This window comes from Rhinolophus ferrumequinum, chromosome 6, assembly GCF_004115265.2.
Source record: "Rhinolophus ferrumequinum isolate MPI-CBG mRhiFer1 chromosome 6, mRhiFer1_v1.p, whole genome shotgun sequence".
Lineage (NCBI taxonomy): Eukaryota > Metazoa > Chordata > Mammalia > Chiroptera > Rhinolophidae > Rhinolophus > Rhinolophus ferrumequinum.
Window position 1 is genome coordinate 6892907 of NC_046289.1, and position 26790 is coordinate 6919696.

Below are 26790 nucleotides of genomic sequence, written 5' to 3' on the forward strand. Positions count from 1 at the left end.
ACCCTATGTATGTAATGGTGGGAAATTAAATGGGTTCAAGTCATACATGAACCAGTTTCATACAAAATAAATCATCAGGCTTAGCGTTCTGCTGAAAACAGACTGCCTGACCTCCCGGAATAGGGCCACGTCCACAAAATGCCTCATTCCTAACCACACAGGGAGGGGACGGCAGACACAGAATTCTTTGGCACTTGGAAGTCCTCTGCTTTCTGTCAACTACCTATAACCCTCAGCATCAATCAGCAGCTCCAGGGAAAAAGTTAACTTCAAACACATTAACTTGATTCATGTATTTTTAATATGAATAAGGTATGGAGCTGCATTTTGGTGTCTTTATTTCACAGTAATTACCACCTCGTCTTTGTTGCAAAACCGACTTTTATCAGTTCCCAATCATTTACTATGCAAAACAACTTATTTAAACACACACACTCTCCAAGCGAAATGTAAGCCCGTCTTCATTCACATCTGCCTAATCTATCTCATAACCGAACTTTTAAATTTGTAAGTTCTTAGTTCAAAAGATGTTAATAGATTCAAATAAAAATGCTCCACGTGTTATTTTCTTGACTTGAGTAAACTTAAATACTTAGGGAAACTTTAACAATAACATTAACGTTTACTGATCACTTGCTACGTGTCTAGCACTGTTCTAGTCACTTTCTACATCTCATTTAATCCACCCAACAATTTTATGAGCAAGATACAGAACGTTATTATTTCCACAGAGAGAAAGCTTTTAAAAAATTCATCCCTTATTAAAAGAGCAAAACCAAATTATCAACTTCAACAACCTAAATTTAGATATTTAAAATATAGTTCCTATTACTCTACCATGCTGAAAGAGCTAGACAGACTTTAACCAAATTGCAAGGGTACATTTGGGGCAGTCTAGCTTAAATAATAGGCAGCATGGTATAAATTAAATAGTACATGAGGGACAGTGACCTCCGAGTCAGGAAGCCGGCCACCAGAGCAGCCGCAGGCCAGACTCACAAGGAAGGCCTGTGCTCTTGTTCAATTCTCGGCCACGTTCCAGGCTGAGTGCCAGCGAGGACCTACTTAACAGTGGTGAGTGATTTTTCAGAGGAACTCCAGAAAAGCCAACTAGTATAATCTAACCTAAAAAAACCAAAACCTTTGGAGGTAGAAAGGAGGGTATGCGCGCCTCATTCGTATTACGAATATTCGTATTCGTAATATATGGCATCTGAAAAGGAAAAAATCAAATATAAATTGCAGGGCCACACTCTAGACCTACTCAATGAATCTCCAGGGATGACACCCAAGAGTCTAATGAACGGCTAGCTCCCTCCTTGCTGGCTTGGGCAAGCAACTTAATCAAAACCCTACAAGAAAATAGCTAATGGAGGTAGTAATGTCCTTTTAACTTGCTGAGTTCCTGCCAGTAAATTAAGCTATTCTTAGCCCAGATGGGACAGGACGGAATTCTTTAAGGACGGACTCTATCTTATTGATCTTGGCAGCCCTAGAGACCCAGCCTGGACCAGGTACATAAATTAGACCTTATACATAATTGTCGAATGTTGATTTACGAGTACACACTAAATCCAGTAACTGTTGAAACTGTACTGCCAGATTCTAATGAAAGTGTTTACTCCTAATCAATAATGAAAATTTGGCTGTACTTTTTAAGGGCAGACTGATCATTAGATTCTTTCTTCTTCAGCTTTATGTCATCCCAAAATTCTGTGCTTTAAATAAAACTCTTAGGCTATTGAGACTGAAAACACTCCAAGTGAGTAAATTCATATTTCACTCTAGTTTCCAAAGACACTGTATCATGCTCACGCATGGCTGTAAACAATGGATTGAAACCTTGCTTCATTCCACTGCTGATCAATTCTTATATGTTTTACCATAATGGATATCTCTTAGGAACATAAAGAGAAACAGACTGAACTGACTACACCTGCCTTTTTCCAAAAGAGACTTGAATCTGACCAATACAAAGAACATACACTTTTTTCTTATTTTTTTTCTAAACTTACTGTGGTAATCATTTCATGAAATATTTAAGTCAAATCATCATGCTGTACATCTTAAACTTATACAGTGTTATATGTCAATTATATCTCAAAACTAGAAAATTGAAAAATAAGACGTTAGCAAAGACTTGTATAAATGCCAATGCTGTCAGACTTAACATCAGCTACTGAGGTGGAGGCAGGAGTGTATAATGAAGACAGTCAAGAAGCCTCAGTTCCAATGCCTGCCTGCATGAATCCCATAACCCCAAGGTCCTTTGCAATTCTAAAACTGGATTTGCAAAAAGGAAATGGGTTCGCAAACAATAACTACAGTTTAAATATGGATTATCTGAGTAATAAATCTGAAAAAACTTTAAAAAATTACAACAAAGAAAAAGAGGGACCAAATATGCTAATTATAAGGATTAATATAGTCTTTAATCATAGAATCATATTTAGCTCTGAGCTTCCTAGTAACCAGAGCAAAAAAGACACCCTGATTATATACCTCTTGCCAAAAAAGAAATGGAATACTAATTTCTCAAAAAAGAAAGTTTTTCCTTGTAAGGAGTCCCCAATTTTTCAATCAGTGGAGCTCTGCTTTTATGTGTTTTAGACATAGGGTATTTACAATTTATTTGAAGAAAATGTTCTAGGCCTTTCCTCTTTGGGAGAAAAGAAAAAAAGTTTTTATAAAACTGGTCTGGTCCAACTCTCATTTTTACAAACAAAAAGACAAAAGGCCAACAAAACCAGTAACTCACCTACAGTTACGTGGCTATCAAGCAGCTTCATGATCTTACCCAATCCTAACTTTTATTAATTTCTTTCTAATACTAAGAATAGCCTTCTGTCAGCCATGTAGACGACAATAATAACAAAATAAAAGCAGTAAATTAATAAAGGAAACCTAATAGTTCAACTTGGTGTTCCTTTTTGCCGCCTAAATGAAGATTTATTCGTGTAGGAGACGATCCAACAGGAAATTTCCAGCCTTCTGAACTACCCAAGGACACAAGAGAATTATAAGGTCACAAATGTTAGCTCTGCAGCAAACAGATCTATTCAGTTGTATGGGCAGCCAACCTGCAGAAACCAAATTTTCTCCAGCACATAGGCCCAAACAGTGACTTGCAAAGGAAGGGGGAATGGCACTGGACAGGTTCTCACTGCAACAGAGATCTTCACTTCTCAATGAGCAGTTAGAAAGAATTACGAAAACCTTTTCATTTGCTGCTTCTTATTTTAAAGAGAGAAAATTTGTTTTCAACCCTTTTTCTTATAGTTTGGAATATGAGATTTCCAAAAGAATCTACTGAAACTCACAGCGTTAACACAGTAAAACTGGGCAATAATGTAAAAAACATCTTTCTTCTAAAAGCAGTTTTCCTTTTCCATATAAAGTTAGCTAATGCATTTTATTAAATAATTTCAGATTAATAAAGGAAATCAGTAAGTCAACAATTTATTCGAAATAACCAATAATAAACCAGTAAGTTAATATATACCTGTAAAATCTAAATATTAAGGTGATACCAGGAGTTACTTACATGTCTGCATAATACTTCTACCATAAAGGTCATTATTTCTTATTTCTTTCCAAAAAATTAATCCCTCTGTATACATGTACATAGCTTTACATAATAATATTTCTATAAAGAATAAAATAACGTTCAAATGATAAACATATCACACCAACAAAGAAGAAAACTTTCAAGTGGTACTTTGACCACACCAACAAACAAGGAAAAACAGACACAAGTTCAACCCTAGGGGTTCGCTTGAGAGAAGGAAACACACAAACTATGAATTGAGTGCCTGGTCAAAATCTCTCTGCCAGATATTACTATCCAAGTTAGAGTATTTTTAGAAATTTAATAACTTGCTACTGTACTTAAAAAAAATGTACAAACATTCATTTTTTTACAACCCTCTATATAGTTTTCTGTATCATAAAGAGTCTGCCTTTGTATAATGGTGATAATATTTAATCGCCAAGCAATCTGTTATTATTGTCTTTACTGAGCTACTGATTTACTTTACTAAAATTAGTATTTGTTGCAATAATCACAGGAAGTCCAAAGAATAATCCAATGACAAAATTCACCTTTGATACAGTTTTCACTTTCAAACCTCCATTCTCCACAGCGCGGAGTTCCAGTTTGCCATCATCTTTACATCCTATAGATTTTAGTCCTTGCAAAAGAATATCTCGCAAATTTTGATATCGAGGTTTTTCAACGTAGTCCAGTGATTTCACTGTTTCCATGTATTTAGCAATTTCATCTAAAATAATAGCACAATAATTTTGTAATTTTTTCATCATAAATACAACATATTTACCTAAGAAAATAATTTGTAGTTCTAGTAAAATTAGAATGCAAATGTATATCATGTTAAAAGATGACTTTTTTCAATTACTTCTTCAATGAAAAGTATGCTTTTGAACTCAGGAATTGTCAGATTAGGTCAAACAAAACTATGTTTTTAGATACAATGTAAAAAAAATTTTTGTAATAGTGACACAATTAGAAGCCATACTAAAAATTTAAACATGCACAAAAATAACTACCATAGTTTTAAAGCTATCAAAAAATAAAAAAGGACCTAGAATAAAGATTGTAAAGTAAAATGTGCTTAAGTACAATGAATATTACAGCCATTTTTTTTCCTGCTTTCTTTGTATAAATGAGAAATAAATACGTACCAAAAATAGGTGGAAGAAAGAAGCAAGGCCTGGTTTTCCCATAAAAGAAAAAAATCGGCTTCTGAATAAAAGGTTTACTGTACACTGAGGCAGAACCATATCCATAAAAAGAAATCTTACTAGTTAAGATCAATACTTCTCAACATCAAAAATCCATCTCTAGGCTCCCGACTCACATATGTGTATCCCCAGCCTAGCCCTTTCCCCTGACTTCCAGACTTGTATACCGTGTTTCCCCAAAAATAAGACCTAGCCGAACCATCAGCTCTAATGCATCTTTTGGAGCAAAAATTAATATAAGACCTGGTCTTTTATTACATTATGTCATATAAGACCCGGTCTTATAGAAAAATAAGACCGGGTCTTACAATAATTTTTGCTCCAAAAGACACATTAGAGCGGACGGTCCGGCTAGGTCTTATTTTTGGAGAAATAGGTATACACTGCCTCATATAGTGGCTTTTGGATGTATAATTGTCATCTCAAACTCCAACAGATCTAAATGGAAAGCCCTGGCCTGCCCCTAAAACCTGCTCCCCATGTGGTTTGCCCTGTCTCTGTTACCAAGAATTCCATCCTTCCAGCTCTTCAAGCCAAGCTTCTCTTCCTACACCCCATGTGCAATCAATCAAGAGATCCTGTCATTCTCTCTCTCTCTCTCTCTCTCTCATTCAAGTATTTATTAAGCACCCACTATGTGCCAGACAAGACTCTATATACTTGGGATACATGAGGAAAAAAGAGACAACCCCCACCCCCAACTTTCAACTTTCTCAATCTGATAAAGGGGATCTGTAGAAAACCTAAAACAAACATCATCAAGCAGGGTAAAATCTTGAAAACTTTCCTTCTGAGAGAGGAAAATGGCAAGTATGTGCACTTCCACCATTTCTATTCAGTACAGCAGTCATGTATGCTTTTACCAGTACAGGAGGGCAAGAGAGGAAAACAGGAGGCAGAGAGTGGAATGGAAGATATAAAACAGTTCATTCACAAACATGATAGTGCATGCAGAAAACCCTAAGGAATCTATAGAAAGCTACTAGAATAGGTAAACTTAACAAGTCACAGGATGCAAGGTCAGTATATAAAAATCTATTCTATTTCTAAATATTTACAAACAATTGGGAAATGAAACTTGAAAAACATATCCCTCACAATAGCATCAAAAGCTTCAAATACAATGAAAACTGAGCGAGATTTTTTGCAAAGAAAACTATAAAACACAGTTGACAGCAATTAAGTGACACGAAATGGAATGGAGGATACCCCATGTTATTGGATTGGAAGCCTCAACGGTAGGGAGACAAACGCTCCCCAATTTGTCTACAGTGAATACCATCGCACTCAACGTTCCAGCAAACTGGGAATGGACAGATGTGTGCGGAAGTGACAAGGTGACTCTTAAATTTACATAGATGTACAAAAGGCCAGAAACAGCAAAAGAGAGAAGTTGAAAGAACAACAGTGCTGGAGTACGTAAACTATCAAATACCAAGACTTGAGACAAAGCTATAGCAATTAGGATGGTATGGCCCCGGAACAGACAAAAAGGACAACGGAGAGTCTGGAAACAGACGCACAACTGCATCAAGACAAATGTGGCCCCACAGGGGAAGAGTGGTCTTTTCAAGAAAGACTGCTGGGTCACTGGATATAAATATGGGGGCGGGGAAGAACTATGCTCTTCCCATATAATACACGGTAATTCATTGCAGGTAGACTACATATCTACATGTGTAACTGGCAATCTGTAATTCTCAAAAATTGGAAATAACTCAACAATAAAATAAATAGTATATAAATACAATGGAATACTATATAGAAATGAGAATGAACAAACTACTGCTAAATACGCAACAATAGGGTTCTGATGACCTAATGTAATGGTGACTATAGTTAATAATGCAATACTGTCCGCATACGAGTTCCTAAGAGTAGATCTCAAGTATTCTCACCGTAACAATGGTTAATGTGAGGTGATGGGGAACCAATCTACAATATGTATGTACGTCATCATGTTATATACACTTTAATATACGATTATATTGTCAATTATTCCTCAATAAAGTTAACAAATAAATAAAAACATCCAAAAAAGCCACGCCACAATAGGAACGAATTTCACAAATACAATACTGAGAGAAAGCAAAGGACTCTAACCGAACTAGAACACTAATTCATTAGGGGTAGGGATGTTTTTGTCTATTTTGTTCACTCTGATTCCATTTCGATGCAGTTCGAAAACAAATCTTTGGTGCTGGAAGTTAGGCCCGTGCTTCACTAGGCCAGAGGGACTGGCTCATGATGGGTGGGGACAAGGGGGGATTCTGAGAGCCTGTAACTTTCCACTTCTTGATGTGGTTGGTAGGTTCCAACTTTAAATACCAGAAGGTCAGGGTAGACCTCCCTGAAAAAGAGGCGATTAAGCAAAGGCTTGGAAAGGCTTCTAAATATATTCAAACTGACCACTTCTGACTACCTCCACTGCTACCTCCGCTGCGTGGATTGTCGCGTGGATTGTAGCAGCAGCCTGCTGACCGACTCCTGCTCACACCCTGCCTTGCCCTTTTAGCAGTCTACCCTCAAAACAGAAGCTAGGGAGATGTCCCTAAACAGCCAGTTCGTGTCACTCTTCTACTCCAAACCTTACTTTTGCTCAAAGTAAATGCCAAAGCCCATATGATGGCCTAAAAGGGGGCATTCCTCAAATACAACAGGCATTAGCATTCCTTCGGCCTTGAACGCTGGTTCCCCATGTTTCCACATAGTTCACTCCCTGTCTCCTTCCTACAACTGCTCAAATGTCACCTCCTCAGTCCAGCCATCCCTGCACAGGATATTTAAAATTCCAATCCTCTTCCCCACTTTACTCCAGGATTCTATTCCCTGCTTTCTTCTTTTTTCCATAGTGCTCACCATATGATATACTGTAAAATTCACTCATTTGTTTACTGTTTATCTCTCCCAATGACAGTGTTAGCTTCATGAGGACAGGAATTTTGGTTTTGTTCACTGGTGTATTCCTAGCACCTAGAATGGTCCCTGGCACACAATAAAACTTCAATAAAAAAATAGTTGAAAGAACGAATGAAATTTGGTTCCTCTCCTAAAAGCAATGAATAACTGAATCAAACTCAAGTATTCATGTAGCCCACTTTTGAAAAGGGAAGTGTTTTTTGATGAGCAGGCCCCATACAACGATTACACCTAGACTCTTACATTGAAGGATATTCCATGGATATCATGACCTTTTTTCCACCCAGAAAACAAAACCCCTATGAATATACAAGAAGTCTTTTCCTACCTGGCTTGTTTATCTCAGGAAAACATTTGTCCATCAAAGCTGCAATATTTTCTCTGTATCTGTTAAAAATTAAAGAATGAGTCACTGGTTGACGCTTGATGCCAGAAAATTAATATTTAATATGAATAAACAGCACATTTAGCAGCGCTGTTACATCCTCAATATGCTTCCAATCTTCTAAAATAAACTGAACAAAAGACCAAAGAATCTTACTGTTTAACACATACCTTCTTCTTCTTCTTTTTTTTTTTTTATGATTTTTAAATACCTGTTTCCTAGCTCTGTCCATTGAAAGGGCCCCAGAACAATGATATCCCAGTGGCAAGAAGCACACCAGAGCCCTGACGGTGGTTTCTACCATTCTCCACCGGAAGTAACCAGGGCTCCCTGGGGAAGTGGCTGATACCAACCCTGAGCCTGGAACATCTGGTTGTGCCAGAATATAAGGAAGAGCTCAAAAACCGATGGGGTATGTCAAAAGGAGATGGCAGCCAGCTTGAAAGGGCTCTCAGCCAAATATGAGCACCAAAATGAATAATGCCAGGAATGGACTATATATAACGGATGCAATCGCAATTTTTAAAATCCCTGAACCCATACTGATACTATTACTACCATTAATAACAATTACATTAAAACTATTTTAAAGGGGAGGGTGGGCAGGACAGCTCTTCTTTACAAAAGAATGCCAACTAATAAATGTAGAAAAACAACAGAAATAATAAAATGCCGTTTTTTCACCACCATAATAATAAATGTTTCAGTCAAGAATCATCACAACGTGCTAAAGCCATTGCATAAAAGATTACTGGGAACAGAATATTTTATTCACACATTGTGAGTGATCCCAAAGGATCCTCCACAGGTAAGTTTTTACTTATAAAGGGGGAAAAGTTACCTTTACAAATGACCCGAACAAATGACAGTTATTTAACATTATGATGGACGGGACAAACGGACAGCCTAGTTTGTTGACAGGTAATGGCAGTGAGAAGGACACACATCATCAACGTAAGTTTCCTGCCAAAAATGTTCGATTTGAATCTAATAAGGAAACAATCAAGCAATTCCAAACTGAGAGGCTTTCTGGGGGGGAAAAAGGTGGCCTGGACCTTCAAAAATATCAACATCATTAAAATAAGATTAAGACTAAATCTAACACACACTTTCTTATGTCTATATTAGTATCAGTGAAAACCACAGTTCCAGTAAAAAAACTCTAACTGAAAAACATTTGCCTTATCATGAGTTTGCCCAAAATAATTTATTATAAGTGTCCTTTACCTAATTTTGGAATCTCTAACATACTTAGGATCTTTCAAATTATCCTCCCAAGGAAGATGGCCGCTAAGCCACTGGATCATACAATAACCGAGTATTTCCAAGTCACCACGTCTCGATGGGGCTACGAACACAAAAGCAGCAGGTTAAGCACACTGAAATCATTTTTAAGGGGTAAGTTCAAGTATATGTAAAGCAATAAGGTACAACAGTCAACTCTATAATTTTGTTTCTCTTCATAAAATTTTGACTGCATTTAATAAAAGTATGGAATATTGGGCAGTATAAAAGAAATAATCTATCTGCAACTAATAATTTACTTTAAAACTCAAATTGTCAAACTCTGGAGTTTCAACCTGAGACTCCTTATCTAGGAAATAAATTATAAAATGACACATTTCATATTGCCCTTGGAAAACTTAAAGATATTAAAAATGCCATGAGCTATTAAGGAGGGGGGTTTTAGCCACCCCCTCCCGCTCCCCCGTGTCAGGCACAGAAAAAAGAAATGACTGATGAAAAAACAGTCTGACTTAACAGGTGACAAAATAAAAGTTGACCTGTTATAAAGCCATAACTTCATAAGAAACTTAGACTTTCAGGTGGGGAAAAACTCACATTCCAATCAAGCTAAATGTGACCAAAAAGGAAATCCTCGCTGCAGCTGACTGAACAACCTTTTCTGCTAAAACCGCGGTATCTTTGAAGCTGGGCCCAGAGTTGGGGACAGGGACACAGGCGGCCCTGCTGCACAACTGCTGGGTCTGGCGCCCCCTCCGCTCCCCATCCCACCTCGCTTCTTCATTCTCATCTACTCATTTTTCCCACAGAATTGCGAACCGCGTGAGAATCGGTTGAAAACATTAGCTGTGAGCTTCCTGTTCGGCTGCGGCTGACGTACCCACACCATTGTGCGCGTCGATGCTGGTGAATTCAAGGGTGCCATCGTGACATCTTCTGGGGTCTTCTTTGTATTCTTTATGGACTCCGTCTGGGCAGTATCGATAAGCAAGGCCATAATCTACCAAGTACACCTAGAAATTTCCAAGCATCGAGACAAACTGAAGCCAGAATGACTGCACATCCTCTTTTAAAGGCCGGAAACAAAACGCTGTCATTTACGGGTGAATCCGCTGTTAAGACTATACCATAGCACCCCAAACACGTTAGCTCCTATGTGCAAACAACAGCAAAGACTGAATGCTAAAAGACTTTTTAGTCAAAGGAAAACGTTAGATGACCACATAGCTACAGTCCAGACAGTATCACCTGACGTTGTGTACTTTTTAGATAAATATGTTACACTTGTAATTAACCTTGTCTCCTCCACCTGAACAAGGACTATAAACCTCATGTTTTTTCTTAGTTTAAAACACAACTGAGCATGGAGTAGACCGTCAATACTTGTTGTGGCACAACTGCCACCCTCAAGTATAAGACTGCTGGCTTAGTTGACACGTGATGCATTCGTTGTCTTCAATTCCTCTGCTTCTTCACTTGTAAAATAATCAAATATCAATTCACTCCATAAAAATATTTCACAAGTTATAAAAATGATCTGAAGAACTTTTAGATGAGGCTTTTACATACATTTAAATATTGTATATTAAAGTTAAGCCCTCATAATTAAAATTAAATTTTAATATGATATACATCTTTGGGCATGTACATGCCCATACCTGATTAACACACAAAACTAATAAATTTGGCTTTCCTTTATTTTATGACCTCATATTACATTTCTAGTTCTGGGTAATGTCTCACAAATGTATGCAGTTAGTCACAAGGGAGAACCGATGTGAAAATATGGGGATTATCCACACATACATCTAATACTAGAAAAATAATCCATCCAAAGGATATGCCCAAAGAAAAAGAGAGCTGTAAAAATATTTCCATATAAACAAAAGGCGGCATGTTTTATAGGTTGTATTTTTAGTTACTATGTAAGTCCAGTCTACTTCAACTAATGGAATCCTTATTGTTCAGCCTCTTGGTTATGTTTTGTTTGTTTTTAACCAGAAAACATCTAAAACAAGATGGCTGGAAACCCTATGACTGCCTGTAAGATTTTTCCATTAGCATGCTTTAGTACAGCAACTTTCTTCTGTTGTATGTATGTAGATCCCGTATGGCCACCAGATCGGAGACGGGGGAGGGAAAGCAAATATATGAGATGACAGAAAAAGAAAGAGAAGCCAAAGGAAAAAGGAAAAACGGAGCAAGAGGAAGTTAAAAACAGGTCTGAAAAACAGAAAAATGAAGTATGGACTATCGACATAAACACTATCACACTGCTTAAATATTCTTTTCTCAGACAAGATCAAGTAAGAAGTAGGAACACACATGGAGCAAGTACAGTGGCCCAACAATGAGTGTCAACCAAATCTTACTTAGGAAAATCATGGAAAGAGCTATGAGAAAATTATATAGATCCCTCTACTCTAACTAAATTAACCCAAATAAAGGTAAAATAACATTAGCTTTTCTCCTTTCCTTAAAAAGTAAAAATTACAAAGTGAATGAAATAAACTAAAAAAAAATATGCACATTTAAATTCCAAACACTAAGGGTATACAAATTTAGACAGCTAAGATATTTCTGTAAACCAATTGATTTGAATAATCAACATGTTAAAGACCAAATTTTCCAAGTAAAAGAACACTTACACTTGATGGATTTCTTCAACAAAGGAAATAAAAAAAATGACAAAGCAGACAGGCAAACATAATTCACTGGAGCACTATATAATTTTAAGCTTCCACCCCCAAATAGCTATTTGAAATTCATTTTGTATCACAAGCACTTCTGAATATTATTTAGGGCAAAATAGCCAACTTGATAAAGTGCCAAACAAATCACATCAAAAATGCAGAATGTTAACTAGATAAAAATGTCAAGAAGAAATATTACTATTACCATATCTACTTCAAAAAGTAAAACTTCTGCATGGGTTCGAAAGTTCAAAGCAACCATATTTGTTTTCAAACAACAGGTTTTAAATAGTAGAAATTAAATTTATAAAACTACCTGGTCAGGATTCTTGCAGCTCAGAAGAAGATTTGAGGCCTTGATATCTCCGTGTACATACTCGTGCTCGTGAATATATTCCAGAATATCCAGCTATGAAAGCATCATACAGAATTAATTAATGCAGTACCTAACACCAACCAGCAGAGGACCAAGCTTCAACACAACTAGCTTTACTGGATTAAAAACAAGAAGTGTGTAGCTCACATACAATTCTTAAGCTTAGCTGCAAGACAGTTTTCCGAGAAAACCTTTTGGCATTTGCTTCATATATTTTCTGAAGGTCACTCCCAAAGCGATCTATTATCATAAACCTGTAACTGAAGACAAACAAGAAAAGTCAATGAACAAAACATTAAGTTAGGAAAACCTATTTTGCAATGAGTGCTCTCCTTTCATGGTAGTTTTTCAAGGCAATGTTTAGGAAGAAAGAAAAAGACAAACATTTAAAACAATTTCTTCTAACTAGAATTCTCAAGAGCTGAGAGTAGGCCTCATCCTGGTCTCAGGTAGTGACATGCGACAATGTTCAATATAAGATAATGCCCACAGCAAGAATCCAGCAGATTCATTCACAGTAAAGATAAAACAACCTGAGTAAGAAAGATACCACCGTTTTTTTCTCCTAGTTAAATTTAATTTATGTTTCTGGATATTAGTTCCTTCCTGTGACTGCTTTTCTCTATTTTTAAGGCACACTTTAGCAGTATCACTACCATTCTATTAAAATCAAAACTGTTAAAGAGATGCTGTAGCAATAGCTAAATTCAGTGAAATTGCTTAAATGGTGTAAAAGGATTATATATTAAATACTCAATGGACAAGATTTAGGGGAAGAAGAAATATTCTGGAAAAATGTGAAGATTTTTGTTTTTGCCACAAACCAAGTATGTTACTTTAGTCAAGTCACATTCCTTCTTTGGGACCCAATTTCCACAAGCATCAAATGAAGAGTAGGGCAGGGCCGCATGCTTCCTAAAGCCTTTCCTAGCGCTCAAACCCTAAAGGTTCAATAAGCACATGCTGTATTTCAGTGCAGACTGAAAAGCCTCCCCCAGTTGCAGTTAACACAGTTCATCTTCTGCTCTGAGGACACTTTTTATCTTTATCATGTTTTCCAGATTCTGACTTGTCCAGTTAAATCACTCAAAAAATCAATAAAAACCAAGACCACACTCAAAATGTATCAAGCGATCTCGCAATGGGGACAAGACGAATCATCATCCTCACAGCAGCCGGCACTTTCGGAAGCCTCGGTCATGAGCAAGGCAGGCCCTTCAGGTGCGTGAGGCACCTGCCTCTCAGCATCACCCTTTTGAGGTGGGTGCTCCGAGGAGCCCCATGTATAGCAGAGAAAAGCTGATGAAAACGCACGTGTCCTCCAGTAACTGGTGGAGCCACGCTTTTGCCCACTACACTAAACCTACGGAAACAAATGTCAGCAGGACACAAAAATCCCACTTGTGTGTTGCAGGCTTCTAAGATCAAAACACAGTACAACAAGTTCAACAGGGAAGGACGTGCTAACATTAAAAGACAACATGGCAAATAAAAAAATCTAGAATTCTCTCCATTTTTGAACTGGAAGAGAATTTGAGATCATCTTGTCTGAACATTTTTAAATAAATAATTAATCTCTACAGAGGCAAAGTGATTTGTCCAAAGTCATACAGTTAGTGGCAAACGTATTCATTCATGTGAGATTTTCCAGTCCCCTGACTTCTCAGATAATAACGAAGGAACAATAATTTTGACTGCCTGGTTTCCTCTGTACAACACGTTTTCAAAGACTGAGGGGTGGGTGAGACCAAGGACACATGTATATGCTTGGTTTTTTTTTAACAAATAAGTATGTAATTATTATAAATATATGGGTAATAAAAATACAACCTCTGTTGACAGTCTGAAAGAGGGCTAAAACAACTGCTTAATTCAACATGAGATCTATTAATACATCACATTCAGTAGTTCTTTGTTTACATTCATACATCACTCCACACTACTCTATAAACAATCCCTTAATCGCCTCACCATTTCTAAATTATGCACATCAACTGAAGCATGATTCTGTACATTGCATAGAAATGTTTACCACATTCTTCTGCAGAGACATTTCTACCACTGAGCAGTAAAATGAAAGTTATTTCTAAGTAACACCTCTGAAGCAAAACCATACGTAGACGTACAGTATATGTTCCTGGAAACTCGGATAAAACAATGCAAATAATGGGAAAATATAAATCAGTATAAATAATTTAATAATAATAGCATATAATGCTTTTATGATCCTGACACTGTTCTAAGCACTATAGTCATATTAACTCAAATGAGTTACAGGGAAATGTACAGGTTTCTGGCAGGAAAGCAGGGCTAGAAGAACAATTTTTCTGTATTTTTACTTTTGTAAGAACCAAAGTGATTATTTCTTAAGAGCTTCAACTCAAATAGGAAATCAATACCTTACAGGTGATTAATGCTCCCTTTCAGGAGACACTTCCAGCAACTTCATTTTAAGGAAGCAACAGGCTGAGAGGTAAGGTGACCACTAGTAAATGGTGAGCTAAGAAGGAAACTCGAGTGTGTCTGCCTCCCAAGTCTCTGTGACTCTACAGCATCCTCTAGTCCCCGCAGGGGAAGTTTTCTCCGCTGAGGCTCCTGTCACTCAGCTTAGAGTCACCCTTCCATCGCCACCATCTCTCCAGGCCCTGATCACGTCACAGGAGCCACACACACACAAACACAAACATACAAGCCCTGTTTAACTGGCTCTGGGCTTTATCACAAACTAGGTAATAAGACTGGGTAAGATAAAGTGTGCTATGACAATGCTGCCAACTTTAAGAAAAGGAAGGAAGGAAGGGCGGGTGGACTCCACAACTAACATTTCCTGAGCACACACCATGTGCCAGAAAATCTCCCTCATGTTTTACATGTTTTCATCTTCACAATAACTCCATAAAGTATTATTATTCCCACCTTCCAGGTGAGGAAACATGAGAAACTGAAAGTAACTAACCCAGAACCACACCTGATGGAGTCAAGTATAATCTAATTCAGTGATGTTTAAGATTTTATTGTGACATACTTCTTTGTTGTTTAAAACAAAAAAGCAGTTTATATTAAAATTCTGGAAGGTGGAGAAAAACTTCGTTATTCCAACTCTAAAATGCTCTAGCCCCGGCCACACTCCCCTTCCAATTATCTCTACAAAATGTGGGTTTTGCTAACGTACTGTTTCTTAGTCATATAACTGCTATAGACCAGAGTACAACCATGTACCTGCTTTCTAGCAAATCATCTGTAAGGGGCTTCCTGACCAAGTCCCCTGTACATGGGCTCCACATACACCATGTAAACCAATTCTCAAATATCACTTTCGCCATCAAGTCACTGCCTCTTGTGCAAGAGCTTCCGACTGTCTGCTACACTTAGGTTCCAGACTGCTCCCCCACTCCCACCCCCCCCCACCCATCATCTGCCTCAGTCTCTTTCTCCAAGTTTATTTCCTTCTCTTTCACATGCATCCCCTCTTCCTTTGTTAATAAAAGATGGTGGCGAGGCCACACAGAGGCCAGGGGCCTATCCTGTCCCTGTGCTCACATTACTCTCCCACTTGAGAGCCACCCTCCCCTTCAGTGATGTTCTAAACCAGCAGCTCTTAACATTTAAGGAATTAAAGACCCCTATGAGGGTAAAAATCTAACACATGTTTAACATATATTCTAAAAGCTTTATATTTAAACCCCCTTATTAAGTGAATAACTGGTACTTTATTTCATAGATGACAAAACTGAGGCAAAAAAGGAAGAACTTACCCAGTCGGACACATTCTAAGGAGCTAAACACAGACTTGAAACCACGCAGTCTGGCTCCAGAATCCTTGTGTAGAAATTACTTAATCAAACCTTGATCTATAATATTTCTCCAGAACATTTCATAAAAGTAGAGAACCTTGTTCCAGCAAAACCATATGTATGTAAAATGTCACGTATCATTTCAGGGAGTTCCCACGTTCCCTGAGACATGCATGGATTCCAGGGGAAGCATTTCCAAGGGAACAACACTGGCCGCCCACCCAGCACCTCCCTCCTGCCCGCCTTTGCTCCCAGAGCACCGGTTTGCTCAAGCATTCCGCCCTCTTCCACTCGGCCAAGTGCTTCACCACGCAAATCGCTGTGATCGCTCTGCCCTTGCCCGTGACTGGCTGAAGAAGGAACGACAAAACTCTGACCAAGACGTCATGACAGGAAGTCTGCCACAAGCCTCCAGGGAACGGATTCCTCGCCAGGAAAGTGAGGCTCCCCAGAAGCAACACCGTTTTCTTCTGTGGGGCACGGTCTGCAAGCGAAGCCTGGAAACGGGGCAGCCGCCTGGAGACTACACAGCAGGGAACTAACAGAGCAAGGCCGAGGTGAGGAAGGCAAAGGCCCAGGGCAAAGGCCCAGGGGAAGAACCGGGGCCTTGCTGACTCCTTAGGAGAGCTGAGTCCCAGCGCTCCTCTACAGGCAGGGGAAAAGTATTCCAACCCCATTCCAAACTAAGTCTACTCTTCAAGTCTCAGCTACAGCCTGACCCCAGACTGCCATTCAAATATTTAAAAAGTATCAATTATGCATCAAACTACTGAAGGTTTTCTCCAACTCAAAAGTTAGGTTCTCTCTATTCTCCAAACTCCTAAGACCCATAAGAGTCAGAATCACACAACTGAGCACTTAACTGTTCTAATGGGTTCATACATGTTTCATGGTAGCTTTTTCTCACCCACCAGACTGAAACCTCATAAAGACCGGGGCTCTGAGGTAGCTGATTATACATCTAACATGAAAGACAGAACTGAAACTTGAAGGGCTTCCTTTTACATAAAGGCCATGGAGTTGTTTGTTTGCTTGTTATTTTTAAGGACAAAACTCCAGGGCACACAGGCTCTGTCCTGACTTGTCAGCTGGGTTGCATCCAGTTGTCACTGGTTTGTGCTTGTACAAGTCCTCCAAATGAGAGGCGCCGCCATTATAATGGGGCACCACCGCAGCCTGTGGCTATGGAAAGCAGAGGGCAGCCGTAACACCTTGTTCAGTTCGCCACGCACACTCCACACAGCCCAGAGGAAGGCCTGGCAGGACTGTAGGTGCTCAGTGAATAATTCTGGACTAAACCTACTGCACAGTGAATGCTCAAAACAGTGAGGAGAAAAACAAAACATGTATATTTTTACCTTTTTCCATTTTTATCATGTAGACCAGACCCCCAATACTTAGGGACACCCAGGTACTTCAGTTTATGGGTCTGAATCCATTTCTGAACTACAAATTAAAACAGATGCAATAATCTTTTAAATCATTAAGAACAAAATGTACTTATACACGTAATAAGATTTTACTTTTATTTATTCATAAAAAAGTAAACAGTACATTATAATAAAAAGGAATTCAAAGCATTTTTATTAACCCACAATATTTTGTTACCTTGCCCTAAATATTGTCTTTTTACAATGAAAACTATGCAAAAAAACATTCTTTAAAAAAAATCAAACAACAGTACTGGGGTTGCAATTAATATCCCTAATTATGTAAATGTTTACTTGCTACCTCAGAAAGACTTACTTACCCCAATCTAAAAGTTTTTACCTTTCTAAAAGTCCTCAACCAGGAAATGAAACTCTAGGAAAAATGGAAGGTTTCCTACAGATTTCTGAGCCTATACCATCCAACCAGGAGAGTCCTTGAAATCAGGGAGGAGAAGAGGGGAGTCCTTGAAATCAGGGAGAACAGAAAGGACCAGAGTAGCTAGAAGAGGCCCTGCTCTCTACCTTGACAGTTTGTTCTTGGCACCTTCACCCTCATCCCAGGTTATGCTCTCCAGGGTTTAGAAAAATACTCAAAAAGATGTAGAGATCCTTGAGCCACACTCATGGATTAAGGTTATTTCTCAATTTTTAACATTTCCTAAATCATACGAGGTCTGACAATTAAGTTCACGAACTCATCCTAGAAAAAGTGCTCCAACCTCATTGCTGAATATCACTACGGTCACCTTCTAGGTACTCCCCTTGGGAAGCTATGCACAGACGCCAGCGCCTAGTCCACCCTTCAAAGCAACTTTGGAACTCTTTTTCTGGAATGGCCATCAGAGCTGTTGTCCTATTACCCTTGATGTCCTAAATGTCTTCCTCTCGATATTTCCTTTATCTTCAGGTAAAGAAAGAAGTCATTGGGGCCAGATCAGGTGAGTAGGGAGGGTGTTCCATACAGTTATTTGTTTCCTGGCTAAAAACTCACTCACAGACAGTGCCGTGTGAACTGGTGTATTGTCATGAAACAAGAGTCATGAATTAATTGTTGGTGAAAAGTTCAGGTTGTCTGATTTTGTCACGCAGCCTTTTCAGTACTTCCAAATAGTAAACTTGGTTAACTGTTTGTTCAGTTGTTACAAATTCATAATGAATAATCCCTCTGACATCAAAAAAGGTTAGCAATATTTTTTTGACTCTTGATTTGAACTGACAGAACTTTTTTGGTTGCGGAGAATTGGCTGACTTCCATTGTGTATTGACGCTTTGTTTCAGGGTCGTATTGGTACATCCATGTTTCATCACCAGTGAGAAAACAGCCCAAAACATCATCTTGCTTCTCCAAAAGGTCTTGGCAAACTTCGACTCTCCTTTGCTTTTGTTCATCGGTGAGCTCCTTTGGGACCATTTCTGCACACACCTTTCTCATGCCAAGATTTTCAGTTAAGAGTTTCCTGTTTCCCCATCGATGTTTACTTGGTCTGCTATGCTTCTCACAGTCAGCCCACAATTTTGACAAATTTTTGCAATGTTTTCGTCAGTTCTGCTCAGTATTGGCCACTCTGACCTCTCTTCATCAGTTCTCTCCCCTCAGAAAAACGTTTAATCTATTTGTACACTGCCATTTTCTTCATGGCATTATCCCCATAGACTTGGACTAACATGTCCCTGATTTCACTTCCACTCTTGCCAAGTTTAACAAGAAATTTAATGCTTGTTTGTTGCTCTAATTCAAGCTCAGACATTCTTGCAACGGCACACAAAAACACACAATAATAATGAATGCCACTCAGCAAGATACCGCCACATGTTGACACGAACACAGCTGTGAGACACTAATATACCAAGGTTATGAAATCTTACTGAGCTGTTTGTACAGTGCTGCCAATGTAAGAGCACAGTGGCAAGTTCGCAAACTTAATTGTCAGACCTTGTATATCATTTATTAACTTTACTCTTAACTTTATATATATCGAAACAGGTAAAACCTTGTAATAAACCCATAAAGAGATCAGAATTCTGTCATGAAATTTCATTTAAATGGAACATATTTATAAAGTAAAAATCGTAATATAAGATACGATGGCCATGTTAAAAGTGCTAACATGTTTTGTATTGCTTACTTTGCTCTGGTTTGGCAGCTCGCTGGTAGAACTTTAATTCAGTAAAAAGAGGTCCATTCTCACTGGGTTCCTTGAAAATAGGAGTTAATTAGTACTAGCAGCAGTTAAAATTACTAAGTTATCTTCAGTAAAACTTCAAAAAAGACTAACAAATCAATCTTTTTTCCAAGCAATGTAATTCTGACTCTTAAGTTTATAACTGTTTAAGTCAAACTGTTTAGAAATGTTTTAGATATTCTCAGAATAGTCTGTAAGTCTTATATTTCTCTCCAGTTCCAAGTCTATAAGTTATAAATTATACAAAATTAGATGTACAACTCAGTCATTGCAGAAGTTTAAGAACTACTTAAATCTGTATCTGTATTAAGCATTCTCTTAGGCAAAGATTAGCAACCATGTTAACTATTTCACCAGGAGGCTACAAAACATTTCTGAGATTTAGTAACATTTCAATATTTGATTTAACTAATTAGTGGCACAATCCCATTCCTTTCCTGTTTCTCATTGTAGTTATATATAGTTTATCAAGACTGGCAGAAACCGACTTTATCACAAAGAAGAGTATTCTGGAACTCCAGAATGAGCAAGCAGTCCATTTAATTGCATCCTTTCCTTTGATACTGATCCCACATGTTCCAAACTAAGGAGCCCTACAATTTACTTCCCACGTGATAATTTAAAATCAAAAGGAAAATAGGGCTCAATAACAATTGTTTCCCACCAATTTTACTGGACTACATTCATTTCACATTTTAAGAGACATTAACAAATTATTTGCAAAGAGGCATATAGGAGTATACTCACAAAAAGGTATGTGATAAGCAAGGAATACCAGCCTGTCGGGAGTTTTGTCTTGTTAAGTAAGTACGGAAAGGTGGGGAAAATCGTACAATTTTGTGGCATTTTTAAATAGTAAATTTTGTCTGATTAAAACTGATTAATGTCTATTTAATGTTTAATATTCTGTGTTGGTATTATCTTGTTTATTGAGAATCTGAGAAAAGTTATGAAAAGCAGTGAAAACTTCAAACCAGGAAGCTAACATTTCTAAACTAATTTCAGAATTGCCTTTCTTTTAGGAAGTATAGGAAAAATTTTATTTTGGACAAAATATCTGTGTAGCTGGAGTTCAAGGGTCAATAGAGCAATAGGAAAGTGATAGATGAGGCCTGATACCTTAACCGAGAGAATATTTGTGAAAATACGTAGTTTTCAGCCACTGGAGATACTTTTTGCAAATACTAAAAATGTTTTGGGTTTTTTTTTCATTCAAGATACCTTCACTGTCATAGAAGATAATTTTACTCCTTGAGGTTTAAATAAAGCCACTCTATACACACAGTTCTAATATCTCAGGTTTCTTGTCATTCAGAAAAATAGGAATTCCAAGTTAAAGTACATACAGGGAAACCGATACGCCAATCTGCAGCGTCGGCAGGACCTACTTAAGACTGAGCATTCCAGAGCCAAATGGGCAATACATGGCACTTGGGTCAGAACCTGAAAATAAGCTTGTCTTATGTGCTACAGGTAAGTATACTTTTCAGCCCAGCCTTGGAGGAGACTGGAATACAAGGGTTTGGCATGTCATCAGCTCTTAAGTAGAAACGAACCAATATACTAGTAAGGTGCGGGTGCCAAATCCTAATTTGCAGATTCAGTACCTCAATTTTCGCCATAACCAGTGGCTCTGTTCTTAGCAGCAGTGGTAGCCAGACAGACACTTGTGCATGTTTAGAGCCTGTGGCCTGAGTTCTCCAGGCCTGAATGAATTCTGGCCTGAGTTCTCCAGGCCTGAGTTCTCCAGGCCTCCAGGCCTGTGGCATTCAGCAGGAGTAAGAGATTCAGTGTAAGTAATGAAGAAAAAAATGGAAATTCAACAGAAGGAATTTTGGTACACTACTCTCCAAAAACTAACTTTTAGACCAGCTCATTATTAATATAATTTGGGTTTGAAAGGGGTTTTCCTAAGACAAATCCTAGCTTATTACCCACCAGTATAAAATTCTGACTTATTCAGTTTCAACCTATGTCATATCAACGTTAATTTTCAAGCTTTCCTTCAGGCAATAATTTATTAAACTTATAATAATGAGAATCAACCTATCTAAATCAGGCTAGTACAATGAAAGTCCCACTACAATGAAGGCTCTCTGAGCTCATTTCATACTTCTTCAAATCCAGTAAGATTCCATTATAACAAAATAAAGGAGCTACTTCCTTGGCATTGCACTCTAGCCAAAGCTAGCTATTTCTGTTAAAGAAACTACCTTAACTCATAACTAAAATTTTATTAACATATTTCAAATCTAAAATACTTTGCCAGCTCTATAATAGCCAAGATTTAGAAAAGAAATCAGGACTGACATTTTAACTAGAATATCACTAAACGTTTCTTTAAGACTTTTAAGTGTCAAAATGAAGATGACAACAGAAAAAAAATTAAAATGTGATATATTTCAATGGCACCATCTAAAAGCAACTGGCTGCCATTTAAAACGGAAGCTGTATAAAGTTTCTTCTTCCTACCAAAAAATTATGATATATGAGTTGAAAATTCAGGTCACGTCTCATAACATCAGTGAGGGAACTTAAACATCAGTCTGCAAACTTCTTTCCAGGGAACTTAAAAATACAGGTTTAATCCACTCATACTGGAAAGTGACCGTGATGTAAAGAACTGTTAGGACACAAGATCCGAAAGCCTGACCTCCACCTCCAGCTCCGCTATTAACTCACTGACAGAACTACAAAAAGTGAGGAACTGAAAGAACTATTATAAATTATTATAAAGTCTGTTAACAAGAAAATACAAAGGGGAATTTTTTTCTCCTTGCATTATTGAACTTATTACTTCCAATTTACCATTTCCCCCTGCACATTTACTTGACTAAAATAACATACTAATGCAGTCTCTCAGTTATCTAGAGGCAGAGAGTACAAGTTTTCCATCTCTGGAGACCCAGCATGCACCACGACGACAGGGCTGCTCTCGTAAGTCAATAAGGAGCAAGACCGTAAACAAAACCAGACTCACTCATCTGGCAGAAGAGAGAATATATTTAGAATTTACCTAAACATCTATCTTGAATATGTATGTCTTCATTTCAAAGCCAACTGTAAAAAAATGTGTGGGTTAACTACTTGGAGCTCCTTCGTAGAGCAGACATGCATTATTAGCAGCAACCAAGATTTGTGACAAGTGTTCCACGTGAAGTCCAACCAGAAGCACAGGTACCTGCAGGTCCCTACTGAATAAAGGGCCCCCAAACAAAGATAAACATGAGAATGTGTACATGGCTGCACTGAAAATAATTACGGAGCTCTGTGCGCCAGACCCTACCAGTGGTCTCAACCTCGATGCACAAAAGACTCCTCTGGGGAGCTTTACTAAAAAGGAGCTTTACTAAAAATACCAGTGACCAGGCCGTGCATCCAGAGGGTCTGATTAGACTGTACAAGCGAAGCTGAGAATCACTGTTTGATATGCTACTACATTATTAAGTGTAATGTCACATTAAGAAGCAATTTGCCTTCGATTACTTCTTAACATTTGCTGAGGTTTTTTTACCTCTAAAAATAAAATACATGCTCATTTTAGAAAATTTGGAAATAGTTTGACATATTTTCTTCACACACATTGCTATTAATATTTTATAAAATTACCTCTAAACTATAGCTTTGTTATCTTGCTTTTTATTTAGTAATTAATTATGGAATTTCCCAAAAGAGGAGTACCTGTTCTTTGAAAACACGACTTTTAATAGGCCTCAATGTTTTAGATGGCAATAGTTCAGATTTTAATAGTAGACAGATCTGATATTCATTTTACATTTATATTTGATGAACCATTTCAACTTTTAATATTATAAAGCTCTGAGAAGAAAAGAACTACAGCACAGTAATGGACAGAGCTCCGGCATAGCATGTCACAAGTAAAGGCAAATCATGAACGGGCCTACTCTAAAAGGCATGCACAGGAAATGGAAATGGGTGGTATTAAGAAGTTAAAAGGTGGTGGGAATCAGCTAAAAAATCTTCAAAAAAATTAAATTGGGCACTTCGAGTATGCATGAAAAAAAGCTTAAAACATGGTCCTTATCATGAAATAACTTAAAATCTAGCTAGGGAGACAAAATAAACACATAAAAAACTAAAAACAACTGATGGCATGAGAAGAGTATTAGCAAGTGAAATTATAAAATAAATGGAAATAGAATGAGTGCTACAGGAGATTAAAGGAGTTCAGAAAAGACAGGTATCAGGAAGAAACAAGCCAACAGTAGTCACTAAAGTCTCCCTTTGAGAGGAAAGAGAAAATCAGTAGTGTTGTTTTGTTTATGGCATTCTTCCAGAATCACAGGCAAACTACGACATTGAAAATGTTACTGAAATATTAAATGCAAAAGAGAAATCAACTGAATATTTATCATCGCCCTAATTACAAAGAGAAGGAGTAATACAGGCTAATGGAAACAGAACTAAATTAGGAGACAGGAGAGGCAGAGTACTGAACTAGGCTTGATAACAAATGGCTTTAAACATAGAAATGTAAAGTAATTTGCTACCTTAAGCAGTTAGGAAATACTTGTTATTACACATTTTTTCCAAAGTTGTAAGTAAAAAAGGTAGTAAAAGTCAAGTTATATCGAGTCACAACTAAAATACTTAGAATTACCCATAATGAATATCATAATTCTGAAATAAAACACAAGGTAAAGAAGCTCAGGTTACAGAGAAGAAAGAAGACATGGTACCACACCAGTCTCATCGACAAGACAGGGCCCAGGCACGCTTTCCTCCCAAGACCTGGAAACGACTGTGCAGATTAACCAACAGATTAACCAACAGGTCAGAGGAGACCAAATTTTTTGAACCTTGAGATTATGAGAAGTCAAAAGGGGACTTGCTTTCTTCACACAATGGAAACTTTCCAAGGATCCCAAGAAGAAACTAATCTTACCCGTAGATTTTAATATTTGAATTTGTTGTATCAAAGACAAATGCAGATAGGGGCCGGCCCAGTGGCTCAGGCGGTTGGAGCTCCGTGCTCCTAACTCCGAAGGCTGCCGGTTCGATTCCCACATGGGCCAGTGGGCTCTCAACCACAAGGTTGCCAGTTCAATTCCTCGAGGCGCGCAAGGGATGATGGGCAGCGCCCCCTGCAACTGAACACGGCACCTTGAGCTGAGCTGCCTCCCGGATGGCTCAATTGGTTGGAGCGCGTCCTCTCAATCACAAGGTTGCCGGTTCGACTCCCACAGGAGATGGTGGGCTGTGCCCCCTGCAACTAGCAACGGCAACTGGACCTGGAGCTGAGCTGCGCCCTCCACAACTAAGACTGAAAGGACAATTTGACTTGGAAAAAAGTCCTGGAAGTGCACACTGTTCCCCAATAAAGTCCTGTTCCCCTTCCCCAATAAAAATCTTTATAAAAAAACAGACAAATGCAGATAATGCTCTGCAAGTCCATGCAAATGACCCAATTTAATCGAAGTAATTTTCGTTCCTCTGATTTAGCAACAAAATGATTATTTCAAAAGGAATATTAGTCTTTCTCTAAGGAGAAAGAAGAAAATTCCAGAATGAAAGGTCATCAAGAAAAGTGAAATGTCAGGGGAAACACACAAACGACACGTACTTTAAAATCACCGACTTTACTTCCACGACAAGCACGATGGAGTAACTGGGAACCAAGTAGCCCTCCCACTGTAAACAAAAATTAAAAGTGGACAAAATATAGGAAATTGCTATTTTCAAGCACTAGACAAAACAGGCAGTACGACCTCTAAAAGCCAGGAAACAAGGTGAGCCCATGACAGCCCCAGCTTTCTTCATAGAGGCACTAGGAGTACAAAGGAAGCGACGGAGGACGCTGTGGGGGAAAAAATGGGGAGACCAAACACTGTTTCCAACAGCCCTGACACCAAAACCAAACAAGGAGATTCAAAAATTTTTTTAATTTAAAGATACTAGGCAAAAAATTAAAGACCAGTATCCCTCATGAACAAAGACATAAAAATCCTTAACAAAGTATTAACATGTCAATTCCAGCATTATGTAAAAAGCATAATATACCATAACTAATTGGAGTATACGTTAAGAATACAAAGTTCATTCAACACTCAAAGATCAATCAATATAATTGCCATGTTAGTAGAATAAAAGAGAAAAATCCTATGATTCACTTCAACAGATGTAGGAAAAACATTAAGAAAATAAATAGACAAACTACAGACTGGGAGAAAGTATTTACAAGACACATCTGAAAAGGGATTTCGATCCAGAACCTCTCTTACTATTCAATTATAAAAAATAAAACACCTTGTTATATTTAAAAAAAAAAAAAAAAAAAAAAAAACAAGTGAGGGTGGGGGTGTCAAAAGACCGAGGAGGCGCTCTATTCAAAGGAAAATGTATGACTGGCCAAAAAGCACAATGAAAAAGGGCTCAGAATCAGTCATCAGGTAAACTATAAACTAAAAGTATGAGACACTACTACATTCCCAATGTCATGGCTAAATAACAAACCAACGGATCAACCAAGCAACCTGACAATTCCAAGTGTCGAAGAGGAAGTGGCGCGCCCTAACTCTCAGATATTACTGGTCCAAGAGTCAAGTGGCACGACCCACTCTGGAACTCTGCCTTGTACCTCCTTACAAATTTAAAGATACACCTTACCCACAAATCACAATTCTACTTCTAGGTATTTACCCACAAGAAATAAAAAACAATATCCACAAAAACACTTATACGACAATGTTTACAGAAGCTTTATTCATAATAGACACACTGTGAAAACAATCCAAACGTCTATCAATAGGAAATGGAAAGCAAACAATAATATGTCCATAGATATAACCTACTGAGCAATAAGACTGAACAAGCAACTGATACAATATGAATGAAACTTGAAAACATCATACTGAGCATAAGAAGTCAGAGACGCAACAGTACATACTGTACAATACCATTTGTCTGATGTTCTAGAACAGGAACAACGAAAGCACAGCAAAAAAAAAAAAAAAAACTCAGATAAGCAGTTGCCTGAAAGGATG

General features: G+C 37.9%; 1 protein-coding gene across 7 annotated transcripts in view; it reads right to left on the reverse strand.

Annotated features, from left to right (window-relative positions):
* The window catches only part of VRK1 (VRK serine/threonine kinase 1), a 70835-nt gene that overhangs the window by 13226 nt on the left and 30819 nt on the right, over positions 1-26790 (reverse strand). For all 7 annotated transcript variants that reach the window (XM_033109261.1, XM_033109262.1, XM_033109264.1 and 4 more), the window contains 8 exons: positions 19730-19799; positions 17532-17619; positions 12531-12639; positions 12320-12412; positions 10191-10323; positions 9293-9413; positions 8009-8067; positions 4102-4280 (listed from right to left, as the gene is read on the reverse strand). In XM_033109261.1, coding sequence (XP_032965152.1) covers positions 4102-4280; positions 8009-8067; positions 9293-9413; positions 10191-10323; positions 12320-12412; positions 12531-12639; positions 17532-17619; positions 19730-19799 — 852 coding nt within the window. The remainder of the gene's footprint in view (positions 1-4101; positions 4281-8008; positions 8068-9292; positions 9414-10190; positions 10324-12319; positions 12413-12530; positions 12640-17531; positions 17620-19729; positions 19800-26790) is intronic.